Source organism: Natator depressus, chromosome 18 (genome assembly GCF_965152275.1).
Source record: "Natator depressus isolate rNatDep1 chromosome 18, rNatDep2.hap1, whole genome shotgun sequence".
Classification (NCBI taxonomy): Eukaryota; Metazoa; Chordata; order Testudines; family Cheloniidae; genus Natator; species Natator depressus.
In genome coordinates this window covers 11,147,623-11,166,603 of record NC_134251.1, presented here as the reverse complement: position 1 = coordinate 11,166,603, position 18,981 = coordinate 11,147,623, and the positions used below count along the sequence as shown (strand labels likewise).

General features: G+C 46.7%; 1 protein-coding gene across 1 annotated transcript; it reads left to right on the top strand.

The window, feature by feature from the left end:
• The first annotated feature begins 1,211 nt into the window (after window positions 1-1,211).
• On the top strand, window positions 1,212-18,041 carry MFN2 (mitofusin 2). Its single transcript, XM_074933910.1, has 19 exons — window positions 1,212-1,347; window positions 2,182-2,320; window positions 3,682-3,860; window positions 4,544-4,679; window positions 5,309-5,471; window positions 5,817-5,941; window positions 6,235-6,343; window positions 6,431-6,538; window positions 7,033-7,186; window positions 7,433-7,500; window positions 7,687-7,808; window positions 8,168-8,294; window positions 8,618-8,722; window positions 9,308-9,410; window positions 10,613-10,833; window positions 10,985-11,140; window positions 11,966-12,162; window positions 13,696-13,830; window positions 14,748-18,041. Exons 3-19 carry the CDS (start codon window positions 3,686-3,688, stop codon window positions 14,815-14,817), a joined length of 2,274 nt encoding a protein of 757 aa, XP_074790011.1. The 5' UTR covers window positions 1,212-1,347; window positions 2,182-2,320; window positions 3,682-3,685; the 3' UTR covers window positions 14,818-18,041.
• Window positions 18,042-18,981: the final 940 nt, after the last annotated feature.

Sequence of the window (18,981 nt, the reverse complement as noted above, 5' to 3'; positions counted from 1 at the left end):
CCCTCACACCCCAGCCCTGAGTCCCCCCCAAACCTAGAGCCCCCTCCTGAACCCCAATCCCCTGCCTCAATCCACAGCCCCCTCCCACACTTTGAATCTCTCAGCCCCACCCCCCAGCCAGAGCCCTTACCTCCTCCCACACCTCAAGCCCCTGCCTCAGCCCAGTGAAAGTGAGTGAGGGTGGGGGAGAGCGAGACACAGAGGGCAGGGGAATGTAGTGAGCAGGACGGGGGGGGGGGGAGGCTCATGGAAGGGGTGGGACTTTGGAGCAGGGGCAGAGCTAGGGTGTTCCGTTTTGTGCCATTCGAAAGCTGGCAACCCTACCCAGAAGGCCCTTTTCTCTACATATTTCAGCCAGCATTTCTTCTTCAGCTGGGCTTCCTCTTTCACCTCTCAGGACTACAGCTGAGGATACAACCCTGGGGTTTCAGCCTAGCTTGCTGCTCAGCTATGCCTCCAGGTGGGGACATTCCTACCTGAGCCTGCCCACTGCTTTCCTACCTGAGCCTGCCCACTGCACTTGGTGGCCTGGGTCTGCTGCTGCTTCTCCAGCAGCTACACCTAGAATCATAGAATATCAGGGTTGGAAGGGACCTCAGGAGGTCATCTAGTCCCACCCTCTGCTCAAAGCAGGACCAAGCCCCAATTTTTGCCCCAGATCCCTAAATGGTCCCCTCAAGGATTGAACTCACAACCCTGGGTTTAGCAGGCCAATGCTCAAACCACTGAGCTATCTCCTTCCAGCACCTCTGGCCAGTACAGCTGCAGTTTGACGGGGCGGAGCTCAGCGGGCAGCGCCCTTGGCACCGGCGGGTGACGCGGGGCTGGATTATGCCCAGGACAGCGGGCATAGCTCCTGCGGGCTGGCACCATGCCCCTGTCTGCCCAGCATCACAGTGCCCCTGGGGCTGCAGAAATGAATTTCCTCCCAGCACCCTGATGCTGCTGCTGCTCCCACCAGCTCCCACTGCCCAGGTAAAGAGCAGGAGGGGGAAGGTCAACCTCTGAGGACTACAACTCCCACGAGGCATAGGGCTAAAGCGAGGGCCTCAAACTACAACTCCCACGAGGCATTGGGCTAAAGCGAGGGCCTCAAACTACAACTCCCACGAGGCATTGGGCTAAAGCGAGGGCCTCAAACTACCGCTCCCATGAGGCCTTGGGAAAGGGGAGAGCCTGGGGAGGGGCGGGCCAAGCGACCCGTCGGAGCCGCCTCGAGGCGCTCCCCGTGAGGCAGCGGCCGTCGCGTTCCCGCCAGTCGCGCCGGTGTGATGACGCCCATAGCCTGGCGCTCCCTGATGATGATGCTGGGGGCGTCATGGCGGCTGTGCGGGAGGGAAGGTGAAGGTGAGAGGCCGGGAGAACCGGGCGGCGGCCGGGCCCCCCGCAGGGGCAGCTGGGGGCGAGGCGGCGGCGCGGAAGCGAGGTCCGGGTAACGGCAGCAGGCCGAGCTCGGGGGGCAGCTGTGGGGGCTGGGTCCCCTCCGCCGATCGCCGACAAGGCCCTGCGTGCCCCCTCGTGTGCAGGGCGCGCGGCGAGGGGAGAGGGCCGGGTCAGGGTGTGTGCGCACTCACGTGTGCGTGGCTCGCAGGCTCGGGATAGACCTACCAGGTGCAGGGCACGGGGAGGGTGGGGTCGGGGTGTGCACACTCACGTGCGCGTGGCACGCGAGCTCTGGGTGTGCATACTGTGCAGGGCACTAGTAGGGCCGGGTCAGGCTGTGCCCACTCACGTGCGCGTGGCACGCGGGCTCTGGGTGTACATACTGTGCAGGGCACTAGTAGGGCCGGGTCAGGCTGTGCACATGCACATGCGTGTGGCACAGAGGCTTTGGGTGTGCATACAGTGCAGGGCACAAGTAGGGCGGGATTATTGTGTGCATACTCACGTGTACATGGCTCACGGGCTCGGGATAGACACTATGTGCAGGGCACTGGGGAGGGTGGGGTCGGGGTGTGCGCACTCTGGTGTACAAGGCACATTGCCTCAAGGTGTGTGCGCTGGGTGTGCCTGCCCAGAGCGCGTGGTGGGGTCAGGATATGTAATGCCCACATCTACTCCTGTGCGCACGCATGCGTGCGAGACCCTGGGTTGCCTTCCCCGACAGCCACTCACCCCTAGCCCTCCTGGGTCTGTGTGCACCATCTGATCTTGCTCCTTCTCCTCCCCTGACTGGGACAGGCTGGATCCACATCGCCCCAGGAGCTGCCAGACTGAGCCCCACCCAGAGGAGGGAGCACTGTGGAAAACACTCATTGGCACACAGGACAGAAGGAGCTGACCATGCCTGGCTTGTGAAAATTTAACACTAATCCTGAAAGTAAGCTAGGCTTGCCTGACACCCCCCCCCCCCTCTGTCCAGGGAGGAGCAGAGTCACTGGGTGGAGAAGGGTTGGTTCATGAAAAGCAGAAGGGATGGAGGGTGAGGTGCTCCTACAGCACTTCACTATGGATGTCTCTGTATGAGCTCTTGATGTAGTGGGCTAGATGCTTCCGCACAATGTTAATCAAAAAGGATACTTCCCTCTTTCCATAAGCGTTCCTCTGAAGGGCTTAGACTCGTTCATGTTGCAACACAGTTGGATGTAGGGGCACTAGGGTGGGCTGTTAAAGTAAATTTTCTGAGATGTTTATTTAGTAGCACTTTTAGGAATCTTGGGGGTGATGCCTTTTGTCCTTCATTTCTGTCCATTCCCCGTGAAGCACCTGGCATATAGAGAGCTTCACCAACGCACCGTCATTGCTTTCTGAGACTGAAGTTCAGTGTTTTTGCGGCATGCTTGATGCTGTGCTCCAGAGGCAGCATGTGTAGTGGAGTGACTTAGAGCACATGGCAGGGAGCCAAGAACTATGTTCTATTTTTGGAGTCCCTTCATCTTTTTGCCTCAGTTTCCTCATCAGTACAATCGGGATACAACACTTCTTCAACATCCCTGTGAAATATTCTCTAACATTTGGAAGTACTCTAAAAAAGTAAAATGCTATAAATATCAAGAGACACACGGTGGGTGAGGTAATATCTTTTAGTGGACCAACTTATGTTGGTGAAAGAGACAAGCTTTCAAGTTTACACAGAGCTTGTCTCTCTCACCAACAGAAGTTGGTCTACTAAAAGACATTACCTCACCTACGGTCTCTCTCTAATATCTCGGGAACAACACAGCTACAACAATACTGCAAACATAAATGTGAAGTAACTTTTTTTTTTTTTGACTCCCAATGCTTTTTTCTGACTTTATCTATATTAGAAGGAACTAGAGATTAGAAAAAGGGAAGGAAGGAAGTGGCTAGGTTATTAGCATGGTAAGTGGCAGGCCTGGATTCAATTCCTTGTGGAGTAGATGGCTGTAGCTGATCGTTCCATCATGTATTTCTATGAGTTTCTCCGTGACCGTTGATTGGGGGCTTAAATACCATGTGAAGCAAAAATTGCAATCAAATTTAGATTTTAAAATCTAAATTGTCCATACAAGAAATCTGGGTGGCAATCACCAGCATAATTCATATTGATCTGCTACTCGGACACTTTTGTTTGTGAAATATATAGCCTCTTTGTAACAGGGTGTTCTTTAAAATGTGTTAGCTATTTTTTTTAGCTGTTTGGGCCATAGACACATTAGTTGGGGAGGAATTAGTGTTTAAGGAATTGTATCTTATTAGATTCCCCCCCCACCCCCACAGCGCAATGTCCCTGTTGTTCACTCGCTCCAAGTCCATAGTTGCTGTAAAGAAGGATAAAAGACACATGGCCGAGGTAAATGCTTCTCCACTCAAACATTTTGTCACTGCAAAGAAGAAAATCAATGGCATCTTTGAACAGTTGGCTGCATATATCCAGGAGAGTTCCACATTCCTGGAAGGTAAGCTGTATCCCTGAGTAACCCACCATCATGTGTAGAGTAGTGCTTTGTTTGTTTCGGTTTGTCACACAAAAAATGCTAGATTAAATGCGATCACTAGACCTATATACGTATGTATAGAAGAGATGAAATTGCATCAAATTTGGATAAAGGTACAGGCTTCTGAATGTTAAAGTTGATCTCAAATTATAGTTATCGTTGAACTGATATTAAAAAAAAAAATAATAATAATAATAAGGAAATTAGTCTTGTACTAGGCTGCATTGGGTTTCTTCTGTCTTTAATCCTTTGATTCTTATGGTCCTGACATCTCATTTCTGGCAACATGTGTATATCACATGTGCCAATTTCTGGCATTAACAGATTAAGAAATGCACAGCAGTGTATTTAAGGATCTTTGGGGTGTGAAATGTCAGCTATGTGCTGTTCAAGGCACTTTTTTACATGACAACCCTTAGAGACAGAGAGAGGGGCACTGTTCAACAGCCAGTGAAACAGGCTTCAGGGCACAGGCAAGGTGTACTTGTTTGTGTGGCCCTCAAACAACAGGGTCTGACTGCCACGCAGATAAATATATAACTACACTCCAGAGAATTAGATTAGATTCATTCAGATTCATTTTGACCAGGTGCTGTTGATAAATTACTTCTGAAATTCAGGGGGACAATTTATTTGCATTTTAGAAACACACAGGAATGTGGAACTTGACCCTGTCACCACAGAAGAGCAGGTATTGGAGGTCAAAGGATACCTGTCAAAAGTCAGTGGCATTAGTGAGGTGCTGGCACGGCGACACATGAAAGTGGCTTTTTTTGGCAGGTGAGTCGGATACTTGTGTTGCCCGGACTCTTCTCAATGAAGCAACTGGGATCTTTAGGATCATGGCCAGTGAAAAGTATTTATAGGAACACAAACTGTCCAGACCCTGAAATGTAAAAGTCTGATCATCATTGGTACTCTCTCACTTTCATTTTGAATCCCTCACTCTGTTTAGAAGAAATTTTAAAATAAGGAAATAACAGAGTAAACCTTTAGTACTGATTCACCAGCAAGTTGCATATGGCAGCTAATACGCTACGGTCACGTTTACACTGAGGGGCTGCTTCTGGCACAGTTCTGACAGTGTGAAGAGGTGTGATCTCCCATCAACATATCTGTGCCAGCAGAAGCCCCAAGAATACACTCAGACACACCAGAAAAACTGCATCATTAGTGGTATGGCTTGTTTAGCTATGGGGAGATAGAATAATCTATGCTGAACAAAACATCCACATTAGGAGTGCTCTTCTGGTGTAGTATTTCAGTATTCCTATACTGATAGAACGCTTCTAATATATGGCCGAACGCTTTCTGGAGCTGGTTGGGACATGAGATTTGAGTGGCTGTAATATGCAAAGAGCACAGCTGTGCCTTGGGAACACAATGAACCATTCTGCATTTAACCCCAGGACAAGCAATGGAAAAAGTACAGTGATAAATGCCATGCTGTGGGATAAAGTCCTTCCCTCAGGGATTGGACACACCACTAATTGTTTCCTGCGTGTGGAGGGGACGGACGGTCACGATGCGTTCCTACTTACTGAAGGCTCAGAGGAGAAGAGGAGTGTCAAGGTAAGCTCCTAATTAGTATATGATGATGAAGATGGACTTTGTCCTAATCTAAGAGATTTCAGAAAGGAATGTTCTCTTGGTAAATGTAATCTCAGTAATGTGTGCAAGGAATCCTGCCCTTGAGTAGTTCCTAATAGATGGAGACCTTTCTCAGCAGGGACACCTGTGCAGTTCTATGGGGAAGCCCCTTTTTTAGTAAAGGGAGAAAATGACTCTCGTTTGGGTCTTGACTTATTCTTGTCTGTGAATATTTCAGGGCGGGGAGATAAATGCTAGAATAATTACCAGATGTTTAATAACGTACTCCTGTTGATCTTTCCTTCCTCCCTCCCTTCCCTTCGACAGACAGTCAACCAACTGGCTCATGCTCTCCATCAAAATGAATTTCTGAATGCTGGCAGCCTGGTCAGTGTGATGTGGCCCAATTCCAAATGTCCTCTCTTAAAGGATGATCTGGTGCTTATGGACAGGTGAGAGATTTCACTCTTCCCATGCAGAGACTCCGCCATGAAGTGACCTGGAAGCAGAGCTGAGAAATGCAGATGGAGTGCCATTTCATCATTCCTTTAATTTCCTGAACTAAGCAGCCCCAGAACACAAGGTAGCCGAAGCATGGACATTAGCTATGCTGAGCAGCTACACCTTTTGAAAGCCTCTTTTGTAAGGAAATGTAATGTGCTGCTTCTCCTTCGGAGAATGTCTGTCTGCTTGTGGTTTTGAAGTTTCATAGCTCTAGTGAGGTCTGTGTTTCTGTTTTCTGTAGCCCTGGCATTGATGTAACCACAGAGCTGGACAGCTGGATTGACAAGTTTTGTCTGGATGCTGATGTATTTGTGTTAGTGGCAAACTCGGAGTCCACGCTGATGCAAACGGTAACTCGAATCCCACTTGTAAAGGCTTGCTGGTTTGGGGTAAATGCTCTGACGCTTTGCATATTGATATGGGATTTCTTTGACCAGGAGAAGCAGTTCTTCCACAAAGTGAATGAGCGTCTGTCCTGCCCCAACATATTTATCCTGAATAACCGCTGGGATGCATCAGCTTCAGAACCTGAATACATGGAAGAGGTTTGTACTGTATTTAAATTGGTGTTCACTCAAACTGGGAGTCTCCGTTCTAGGAGCAGAGGCGTGGTTAGTGGTAATAGAGGGTGATTCTCTTACAGTTTGGACTTTGCTGAGGAGTCATCTGGAAAAAGGGCTGGAGAAAGTATGGTCTAATGGTTTCAGCAAGGATCTGGAATGCAGAACGTCTGAGGTCCTGTTGTCACTGACATTTTTGGGGACCTGGGACTGGTCACTTCATGTCTTCATCCCTCAGTTTATGTATTTGTAAAATAGTTAGAGTATTCAACTATCCCATAGGGATTTGTGAGGCTTAATATATGAAAAGTGCTTTGAGACCCACAAAGGAGCTATAAAAGAGCAAAATATTTTTATTGTAGACTGGTATTGCTACATAGGGCCTGCAGGGGGCATCTGGTTGCCTGATCCAGTTGCATGCAATGGCATGGACTATCAAGCAGACTTCAAAACAATGTGTGTGTGGGTTTATCCTTCAGGTCCGTCGACAGCACATGGAGCGCTGCACCAGTTTTCTAGTGGATGAGCTGGGTGTGGTGGATCGAGCACAGGCTGGGGACCGCATCTTCTTTGTGTCAGCGAAGGAAGTGCTAAATGCTAGGATTCAGAAAGCTCAAGGGATGCCGGAAGGAGGTAGGAAAACTACTAGCTCTGTCTTTCTTTTTATTTGTGTGGGAAGGTAGAGATTGTCTTATCCCAAATCATCAATTGGTGATTTAACTAAAAAGGGAGGGAGGGAAGAGAAGCCAAAGTTAAACAAGAAGGTATCTGGCAGGTCAGTAGAACCAGCCCCAGAGATGTTTCTGCCTTTCCTGCTGGTGCTTCAAATTCTCTGTTCGCTTTCTGTAAACTTGCCCTGGTGACCTTGTGTCATCCTAGGTGGAGCATTGGCAGAAGGATTTCAAGTAAGAATGTTTGAGTTTCAAAACTTCGAGAGAAGATTTGAGGTAAGCACCATCATTCGTACCAAGCTATTATTTGAGTCACGGTCGTCTTGGGGGGGGGGGGGGGGGAAATGGAGTCTGTAACTTTGAGCTGATGCTGCGTCTTGACAGTAAATGATGCAGGAGAGAGGTCTATGTTAATGCCTCGGGTCGCTGTTGATTTTCTGATGGCTGCCTCTGTGTGCACAGGAATGTATCTCACAGTCTGCAGTGAAAACAAAGTTTGAGCAACACACAGTGAGAGCCAAGCAAATTGCTGAAGATGTTCGCCTCATCATGGATTCTCTGCATATTGCTGCCCAGGAGCAGAGGTGAGCAGCTGCAGAGACTCAGTGCACACAAGGCTGAAGCTTGCACTGAATATTTCTGGGAGGGAGTCTGGGAAACATGAGTATCAGGCCTTTGCTTTTAAAATCACAATATAGCATACAAAATTTCTGGGGACAGGAGGGCATGTACCATTACACCTGCATCTAATGAATAATTATGGAGAAACCTCCTATCTCTCCTGTATGCTACTTGTGTTTAACATGTCTTAGATATTGTTACTGCCTGTCCCTGGGAAAGAGAATCTCTGCTCCCTTCAAATGTCTTACCTCTGGGATTCCATTTAGCTTGCAGATCAGTGGTGTGCTGATGCTACTTTCTGATAGGCACCTTCTTTTCTCAGGGTTTACTGCCTGGAGATGCGAGAGGAACGACAGGAGCGCTTGGGTTTTATTGACAAACAGCTGGAGCTGCTCACTCAAGACTACAAGGTGAAAATAAAACAGATCACAGAAGAAGTAGAAAGACAGGTAAGGAACAGGTGCTTCTTTGGCCTAGAGAGCAATCCGAGGGATGAAAGGAAAGGTGTGAAGGGTTGACTAGAAGATGGGAGGCGGATTAGGAGCTGAGAAAACACAGCAGACTAAATAAGCACTGAAGTCACAGGGGTTCTGCTGAAACATACATGGTGGAGACTTATTGCTGTAGGGGCAACTGGTTTATCTGTGTTAGTGCTTATTAGCAAATCAATTTTTCTAACAGATTTTTTTCAGCTATCGTGGGAATAGTCTTGAGTTTTCTCTGCTAGTGTTCCAGATAACCCTGTACATACGCTATATGGTTGTGCTTTCAGGTGTCGAATGCAATGGCTGAAGAGATTAGGCGGCTCTCTGTGTTGGTAGATGACTACCAGATGGATTTCCACCCATCTCCAGTTGTCCTCAAAGTTTACAAGAATGTGAGTAACAACACTGGCTTTTAACATGTTGGACCAACCATCTAAACAATTTTCTGTCTTGCTCAGTAATTGCACCAGCTGTTTAAAATACTTAACTTTCAAGTGCACAGGGTGTAGGCACAGGTCTTTGTAGTGTGGAAATTGTTTGTTCATATTTCTCTCTTGTGCTTTGAGGGTTTCATTCCATCCTAGAAAAGGAACTGGGGCTTTTCAGACTAACCTAGTAGTAAAAGGCTGGTATAAAAGTGTATAGTATTTAATTGTAGGGCATGACAGTAAGGCACTAGTTGCCTAAGTATCTTGTTTCACTTTGAATTGTGTGGATCAAATGTAAGCAGCATTTTCACCAAAGCAGAGGGCATATGGTCCGTTCTATTCTTCCTTGCCCCTCACTTCCCTCTTGCAATACTGAACTACTTTTAACAGATGGCGGGATTGGGGGCGGACAGAATTTATGGTTCCTATTTTGAAGAATTGCCTGTTTTGAGAGATTCTAGCACCTGCAGTTAATGAGCAGTCTGGACAGGGATGTATCTTGTGTCTGGATTTGCTTCAATGTCAGCTTCTGTTTTTTGTCTGTTTCAGGAACTGCATCGACACATTGAGGAGGGTTTGGGCCGTAACATGTCAGATCGATGCTCTAATGCCATCGCTGCTTCCTTGCAAACCATGCAACAAGAAATGATTGGTCAGTACAGCATGTAAAGAACCAGCTCTTACTGCAGACACACGGGAATAAGTCTAGCATGGCCATTGTGTCCGTGCAGGTTTAGATTGGCTGTGAGGGCTGATGAACTGGTTTCAACTTCTCACTTAATAGTGCCTTGTTTAGTGAGACACTAGTTCAGAGTGTCTACATGGTCCTTCTTAAATACCTGTTTTCAGGGGTTTTCCATGTCACGAAACTCATTCTAGATTGAAACTTCACACCCACCTCCTCTGCCTGGGAGCAGTTTGTTCTATAAAATTTCAAAAACAATAGAACTTTTAATGAGGCTTATGCAGCAAAAATGCAGTGGTACTACTAACTAAAAAGCTTGCAGATCTTGCTGTGACAAGATGCTCTGGACGAGACCTCGTTGCAGGAATAGGAATCTTCTCCATGTTACCGCAAAAAGGTTTGATACTGTGACATGCATAATTTACAGTACTTTCAGTTAGTCCCACTTCAGGGGCTTTTTGCCAGTTGCTTTAGCAAAGCTCCCGCCCACAGCTGGCAGGAACCATACTTTTCTTGGAGCAGTTTCAAAATTATTTTATGAAACATGGTTTATGGTTTAGTGTGGTCAGGGCAAATAAAGTGGCCATTTGTGTTAAATAAAACCAAATGGTGGAGATTTGATGCATTTGCCTCTTTTAATGTCGGAGCATGTGCTAATTTATATAATTGATGGAGAGGGGTAAACAATGCCTCTGGCAACGTCTGTATGACAGAGATTCTCTGACTATGGATCATAGACTGCAGTGGTCCATAGATTAGAGGGAACTATTTGCGGTCCACCTGAATGGAGCTCGCAGACCACTGTTTGAGAACCTCTGCTCTAGGTAACTGTGGGGAAGTGGGCGGGGGAAAGAGGAGAGAAGCGGCAAGGGAAGGGTCCACAGAAAGATCTCTCACAAAGTGGTCTTTAACATGGAAAATTGGAGAATGACTGACTGCTTTGGGGACCTTAGTGCCATATTTGGCCATAATAAATTTCAGATCCTACCAGTTGTTCTGGGTCAGGTTTGGGTTTGTTTTTTTTTGTTTTTGTTTTTTTAAAAGAAAAACCAATTAACTGATAAACAAGGTAAGCACAGAACAGAGAGCCTGATTGATTCTAGTCAAGCCCATTCGTACTTCTCAATTATGCTGACACTTTTCCTATCTCTCCCATTTCTCATCTGCAGATGGTTTAAAGCCCCTTCTCCCAGTGTCTCTACGGGGTCAGATAGACATGCTGATCCCCCGACAATGCTTCGCACTCAGCTATGACCTGAACTGTGACAAGCTTTGTGCCGACTTCCAGGAGGACGTTGAATTCCATTTTTCTCTTGGATGGACAATGCTTGTGAATAGGTTTTTGGGACCAAAGAACAGTCGCCGGGCCTTGATGGGCTATAATGACCAGGTACGACCTCTCATTAAATGTTCAGTGGGTCGGTAGTAGATACTGGGTTTCACTGAAGACTTCAGTGACTGTCAAAGCTCTGAAAGAAACGGCTGTGGCTTGCGTTCTCCCTTTTATCTGCGGCTTTTTTTTCTTTTTCCCTTCTAATTAGATTCAACGTCCTTTACCTTTAACCCCAGCGAATCCCAGTCTGCCTCCCCTACCCCAGGGTTCTATGACCCAGGAAGAGCTCATGGTGTCTATGGTGACTGGATTGGCATCACTGACTTCCAGAACTTCCATGGGGATCCTCGTGATTGGTGGAGTGGTGGGTTGAAAATCTCTGAGAAACAATTGTCTGTACAGAGCTAGTTGTGCTGTTGATTTGGAAAGTTATTTAGACTGCAGGCTTCAGTCAGTGGCTGATGTGATATTCGTCCGTCATGGAGCCCAGAGTGAAGTGTTGTATCCCAAGGAATATCAAAAGGGAGAGATCCACTGAACTTATTGCACTTGAAGTTTGGGGGTGGATTCAGGGTTGTTAAGAAGATAAAATAACACTTTCAAAGCACATTACAAACATTAACCACTACTCTTCTGAGCATGGGTGGTAACTAAGTATTATTCCCATTTCAGTGATGGGAAAACTAAAACAGCGGTTGAGACTGAAACTTTCACAATCCGTCTCTGATTTTGTGTACTTCCATTTTTGGGATTCCCAACTTCAGACATTTTGGGCTGGTTGGTTTTGTTTTTTTTTTCTCCCTCTCCCCAGCGGTGCTGAGTGCCCACAGCTCCCATTGATTTGGAGTTGTGGGTGCTTAGCTCCTTCAAAAATAAGCTCTACATGCCTCAAGCCTGGCATCCAAAATTAGAAGTCAGGAGACTTGGCTGAAGTTGCTCGAGAGAGGATTTGCTGTGCACCAACTAGAGTCCAAGGCCCTAGTCCATATAGCACACTGTCTAGATATGGAAGATCTCTTTAAGAAGGCTCTTGCTTACTTGCCTACACTTCAGAGCCAGGGATACGGTGAACAGGAAAGGGATCCCTTATGCTTATGGACCTTTTTCAAGTGTTTTCTGTTCCATTGTAAGAAGTTAGCATTATTCTTGGCTGATGACTTATGCCACCTTTGTACTGTGCTTATTGCAGGTCTGGAAGGCTGTGGGCTGGAGACTGATTGCTCTCTCCTTTGGCCTTTACGGGCTCCTTTATGTATATGAGCGCCTCACTTGGACTATGAAAGCGAAGGAGCGAGCCTTCAAACGCCAGTTTGTGGAGTATGCGAGTGAGAAACTGCAGCTCATTGTCAGCTACACAGGCTCCAACTGCAGCCACCAAGTCCAACAGTGAGTTCCCTCAGTTCATCTAGTCCAGGAGTGGGCAAACTTTTTGGCCTGAGAGCCGCATTGGGTTTCAGAAATTGTATGGAGGGAGGGCTGGCTAGGGGAGGTGCTGCCTCCCCAAATAGCCAGAAAAGTGGCCTGGCCTCCTCCAACTCTCCCTCTCCTTCTCCTCCCCCCCCCCCCCCCCCCGCTTCTCGCTTCTGGGACTCCTGCCCCATCCAACACCCCCAGCTTGCTGACGGGCCCACCCCCCTGCCCCATCCAGCCCCCCTGCTCTCTCTTCCCCTGACTGCCCCTGGACCCCCCCCGCCTCCTTCCTGACTGCCTCCCGGAAACCCCGCCCCTGACTGCCTCCCGCCACCCCATCCAACCCCTCCTCTCCTTCCTGACTGCCCCCAGAACCCCTGCCCCCATTCAGCCCCCTTGTTCCCTGCCCTCTGACCGTCCCGACCCTTATCCACAGCCCCTGACCACCCCCCGAACTCCCCTGCCCTCTATCCAGTCCCACTCCCTGCCCCCTTACCGCGTTGCCTGGAGCACCGGTTGCTGGCTGCGCTACAGCAGCGCCGCCCGGCTGGAGCCAGCTGCATTTCCCCAGGAGCTTGCAGCCCGACTGCCCAGAGCATTGCGCCAGTGGCAAGGTGAGGCTGGGGGGAAAGGGGGAACAACAGGGGAGGGGCTGGGGGCTAGCCTCCCGGGCCAGGAGCTCAGGGGCCGGGCAGGATGGTCCCGCGGGCCATAGTTTGCCCACCTCTGATCTGATCTCTTTCAAATAACACTATTTTCAAGGTACTCTCCATTAAGCCACGTAAGGCCAGCTGTCACCCTGGTTACCACATGACAGGTCTGTTGTACGTGGTCTGTACTCCAGGTCTAAAAATGCACAGTGATGGATGAGCATGGATTGAAACTTTTATCACATGTATTTCTGGATTTGTGCTGGAAATGGCCCACCTTGATTATCATGCACATTGTAGGGAGAGTGGTCACTTTGGATGAGCTATTACCAGCAGGAGAGTGAGTTTGTGTGTGTATGGGGGTGGGCCCAGCTTGATGGTCACTTTAGATAAGCTATTACCAGCAGGAGAGTGGGGTGGGAGGAGGTATTGTTTCATGGTCTCTGTGTATATAATGTCTTCTGCAGTTTCCACAGTATGCATCCGATGAAGTGAGCTGTAGCTCACGAAAGCTCATGCTCAAATAAATTGGTTAGTCTCTAAGGTGCCACAAGTACTCCTTTTCTTTTTGCGAATACAGACTAACACGGCTGTTACTCTGAAACCTGTCATCATAGTAACCAGATGCTTTTAAACATGAGCACTAACTCTTCAGGAATATCAGATTCTGAAGTTCCTGTGCCACTGTCCAGAATTTGCGGTAAATTCCCTATTGCCCGCTGACTGAAATGTTCTGAAGCTGGAATGGGAAGAGTGTCAAGCTAGGCTTTCTGGAGGTGGTATAATCAAATCTTTGCCCAGTGTAAATACCTTTTTGAGTTTGATCTCTTCTCTCTTCCCTCCTTTCTCCATTTTCTAGGGAGCTTGCTGGGACATTTGCTCACTTGTGTCAGCAGGTGGATGTCACACGGGAGAATCTTGAGCAGGAAATTGCTACCATGAATAAAAAAATTGAAATCTTGGACTCGTTGCAGAGCAAAGCAAAACTGCTCAGGTGAGATCTGTGCTTCCTGACAGCAAATTCATGGAGAACAGTCTGTATACCGTGTCATCTTTAGTGGAGTCACAATTACATGTAATGTAAAGATTTCCCTGGACTGTTCAGGTCAGAATGTGCCTTACTGTAGCATCAACTCACTCCTGCTTGGAAGTGAAGTAAACATGGTCACTGATCTCTGTATCTTCCAAGTAGTCAATGTGTGTTCCTAAGGGACCAGATCTTACGTTGCTTCTGTACATCTGTTGTTTGCTTTCGTATAGATGGCATTTCCTTCATTCAGCCTGTAAGAAGAGAGGGTTCCAGGACGTTCCTGGAGCTTGGGTAGCAGTGGGGTGGTTACCTTCAGCCCCTTCCTTCCTTCTGTAGGAAAAACTGATTTTATTTATATATTTTTTTCTACGCTGCCAGACATTTTTAGTCATCTGGCACTAGCCTGATATCTGGGACTTCACCATTTCTTTCTGACTCTCTAGATCTGGTCAGGATCATCACAAACCCAAGAAAATTATGGGTCCTACAAGGTCCTTCAGGACCACTCATATCTCCTCAAATCAGACACATGGCCTTTCCCCTCCTTATTGCAGGGCATATGAGTTTCTGATGTTCACCTTCATTCCGGATGGGCAGGGAGCTCCCCCTCTCAAATGTTCCATTCCCACAAACAGAGAATAAGATCACTTTTTAAACTTGCAACTAGGATTTTGGTTTGAACCCCAAAACTTATAGCTCACTGTCCATGCCAGCTCCCTGACCTAGAGTAGAGGCACCTAGTCATGGGACTCTGTGGCAGCTCTCTCAATTCTTTGCCACTCATGCATCTCTTTCATCCCTTTTCAGACTAGAGTAAGCAGTGAATGTTAACTAACTTCAATGCGTAGGCCTAACTGAGACTTTTTTCTTCCTTCTTGCAGGAATAAAGCAGGCTGGCTGGACAGTGAACTCAACATGTTCACACATCAGTACCTGCAGCAGAGCAGATAATGTGGGAAGGCAAAAAAACATTTCCCTTCAGTGCTCTCTTAACCGCTGCAGAGAACATGGTGTGTGATGGAATCGCTAAGGAGGATGAGCGAAAGCAAGTTGTTGCATGGTCTATCACCATGTGAACAATGGGATTCTGCTTTCCCGTGTCATGTCCAACCTCTCAACACGCATTTATAACTCTTCTCACCTGCCACAGAGATTAGGAGCAACTTCTGCTTCATACACTTACAGGGGGCTTTTGTAATGCAGAATCAAGTATGGTAGTTGTCCAGGGTGTGTGTTTGTTTTTTTTTTTTGAACGTCTCACTAGTCACCAAAGTTTATCAAGTTCAGATTTATTCTAACAAAACTTCTCCCTTGATGAATTACCACCTTAATAGATAAAGATGGATCTTGATAATCCTTTGAGGTACAAAGTCACAAGATCAGATGTGTGTGAAAAGCAGCTAGTCATCTAAACACAGACCATTTCTCTCCCCCCCCCATGCATCTAGAGGCCCATCATTAACAGCCCGTGCAGAGACCTACCCACACTTCTCAATTACTCTTCAACTGCAATACAGCAGGAGAGAGACTTGCTGCTCTTTCTTTCCATGGAGAAGTGTCCGTGCAAATGATAAGACCCAGGAGCGGTTGGTTGGGGGTTGGGATCCTGCTGTAGTAAGTTTCTTCTCCTGGTCTTTTTGGGTTTGGGGCATCTTCCTCCTGCAAGCTCTTCAGGTGAAGAAAGCTCTTTGCCTAGCCCTGTGTTACTTGAGAGACAAATCATGACAGAGACAAAACTGACTGTCATCGTTTAGTTATTGTGGAGTTAGTGGAATGAGCAGTTGCATTTGGTGACTAGGTAAATTGGTATCTTATTGAGGAAGATAAACAGGATCTGAGATGGGCCAGTCGGCAGTGTGTGAATAGCTACTTTATGAAGTATATAGACAAATGTTTTTTTCAGAGTGTGTGTTTTGGGATGCAGGTTCTGGAATTCCATTATCACTACATAGCCTTTAGGACTGGGTAGATTACAAGCTGTAGGAGATCTTGCTTCATGTAGAGCTTCCATAGGATGTTACTGTCTGCATTAATGTGGTTCAGTTTGGGATTTTGGTTTTGGGTTTTTTTTTTTAAGGTAGACAACAGAATGAAGATGGGCTGATCCAGTGCAGCTCATATGGAGCCAAGGAGATGTGTATTGGTGTGGAAATTCCATGCCAGGGAAGCAATGGGTCACCATAACTTTCTAAGCTTTTCTTTATTTATAAACAGATCAGATTGCATTTAGGGCAAACTCCAAAACCAGTTTAATTCTGAACATATTCAGAACGATGTGGGCCTGACACTGTTACCATTGAAAACTGGGGGTAAAACTCCCACTGACTTCAATAGGATCAGGTTCTCTTCTTTCTCTCTCTCTCTCACCCCCACCCCCATGTTTATTAGGAAGCTTTCTTCAGGTGGGGAAGATGCTTATGCACCTGATAGGGTGTCTTTTTCCCCTGGTATGTCTCCAGAAGTCAGAGATGTCTCCAAAGAATCCAGAATGAGTCCCTGTGGGCTAACTCTAAGGAGGTCCCAGCTGAGTTTAGAAAGAGTGAAGGGAGTTTGTCATATTGACGATGCTTGAAAATGGTATCAACAGGCTTAGAATGATTTCTTGCTCAAGTACAGATGTCGATACCCATGTGCCAGTAACCAGCATACTTCTCGTCTAGTCCCAGAAAGGAGGAGGGAGATGTTATCCGGTGTCTGAGGGAGGATAAATAGTGAAGTAGCATTAAGCCAGTTAGGTTATTTTAACTTCCAAGTACTAGGATTTGGGATTTTCCAGTGGATTAGCACAGAGTGTTGGTAGACTGAGAGTTCTGTTAAATTCTTGTCACAAGAAGCAAGTCAGTTGCATTTTGGGATGGAAGGGAGGAGAATAGATCCTGCTAGGAGATTAGCTATGGGATAATGGAATGTTTCACTTCTAGCTTGCTGGTTTGAATCCAACTCAAACTGGAAAGTCATGGCCTCATGATGGCTCTTCCATAGCCTTTGGGGAATGGGAATAATTTAGTCTGTTTCCTAAAGAATGTGTGTTCACGTCACAGATGCCATCACAGCTTGCAGTAACTTGCTCCTGAGGTCAAAGACTGAATAGGCAAAGAGACTGAATGCTTGCCTTTGCAGGTGGTTTCTCCAGGTCATTGTTGTTAGTGTATATGTAAGAAGAGGCAGCCTCAGCATGTCCTGCTGATAAACTCCACCCTTCAGACTGCAGGGCTGCAAATCCAGCATTACAGTAGGCTGTATGGTTTGCTGATGAGTCAAAACAATAAGCAGATCTCTGCTGCAGTGGGAAATTTTCTTCCTGAGTGCAGGAGGGATAATGCTGTGCTACATGGGGACTCTGGAAAGTGCTGATGTGACTTTCTGGTACGTTCACTGCTCCAGTGGCCAGGTCTTTGTGCAGACTTCAGGAGGTAATTTGATAAGTGGCATAGGCTTCAAGTCAGACACACCCACACTATATTGTGGTCTTTGAACCCCCTTTCGAGGTTGGTAGAAGTGAAACAGGGTATCTTGCTATTGAGTTGATACTGCTAATGCTTTCTTCAGAGATTTTTGGTGACTTGGGTGTTCTCACCATGGCAGTGAAATCTGGCCTGTAGAGTGAGGGGTAAGAATTTCTTGAACCTTTTTTAAAGCAAAATTGCTAACACAGGCAGAAAAATGTCCTTAAGAATATCTAACCCTAGCCACTAGAGTCTGGAGAAGATTGCCTTATGCATGTTATATTAACAGAATCAAAGTTAAACATAATTGCCAATTAATTTGATTCTTCTTAAACTAAAGCAAAATACAACTGAACTCCTTTAATACAGACTGGTGGAAGAGTTCACACTGTTGCTATATACTACACCGATAGTTCGCCTCTGCCTGCTATGGGGAGTGATCAACTCTTGTGTATGAGAATATGGGTTGCAAGAACAGACTCCGCCAGGCTCATATTAAAGAAGTTTGGCTAAATGCACTTTATTTTATTGCTGCTAATTTAGTATTTTTTTTTCCTGGTATTTTTTTGTGTTGAGTTGATGGAACTCTTCAAAATCCTCTGAACAGTGAGTTTTCTCTCTGCTGTATTTAAGATGATACATTTTGCATGAATTATTCCTGTATCAATGCGGTTAAAATTGGAAACCAAAATAAAAATGAATTGGGGGGAAAAAAAATTCTGCGTGTCTGTCCTGCCTAGCTCGATACAAAGTCTTCATGAGCTAGTTCAGTAACTTCTGAAGAAACCTGCTTTGGAGTAACAGTGAATAGCTCTTATTCATCCTTTGTTAATAGCCTATTATCAATGTGAAATTATCAACCACTTGAGAGTTCTCACTGTATTTTCTTCACAGCAAAACTTGGCAGGCCCAGCAGTATGAGATCATTTTATCTCAGGGGGGTTTGAGTCTGGGAAGGAGAAACTGAATCAGTGATTTCTTGAAGATTGCCTAAACTATTAGTGGCTGACAAATGCTATGTAAAGGCTAATCCTCACATCGTCAGAGGTTAAAGCCAGATTTCCAGGAATATTTGACTAACTGCAGTGCCTGTTGATTTCAGTTAGGAGTTGCGGGTGCTTCGCACTCCTGAAAAATCAGAGCCAGAATAACTTGTCCAAGGCTACAGCAGACCAGTGTCTCAGTGGTAGGGGTCTGAGCCCTTTCACTTGAAGTGTGTCTAGATTTTGTGAAACATAAGGTCAGGAATGGAGACCATTCTGACAACTAATAAAATGCCTCGTACACTTGAAGGTATTCTCCTCTGAGGAGGGTGTAGTGTGTTAGTTGTCCCTGACCACCTTGTGCATATACCTTGACCTGATTTGGGTGATTATCTGCAAGCTCTCCATGCTTGCCCTAAATTAATTACTAACTAAAGAACTTCCTTTGTACACCTCCTTGCTTCCCAGGCTGCCCTAGCGAAGGTAATGGAAGGCATGCTCCCAGACAAGGGAATGTGGTGTGTGAATCATGGATTTTTGAGTCAACTGATTCCTCAACCCCTTTCCTAAGCCTGGCTTCTGTGTCCATCAGCCCTGCCGTGCTCTGGGTAAGGGCGTGGGCAAACCGTGCGGCGTGGGGGTCTTCGCTGCCTGGGTGACTTGGAGCTTCACCCTGGTTCCCAGGG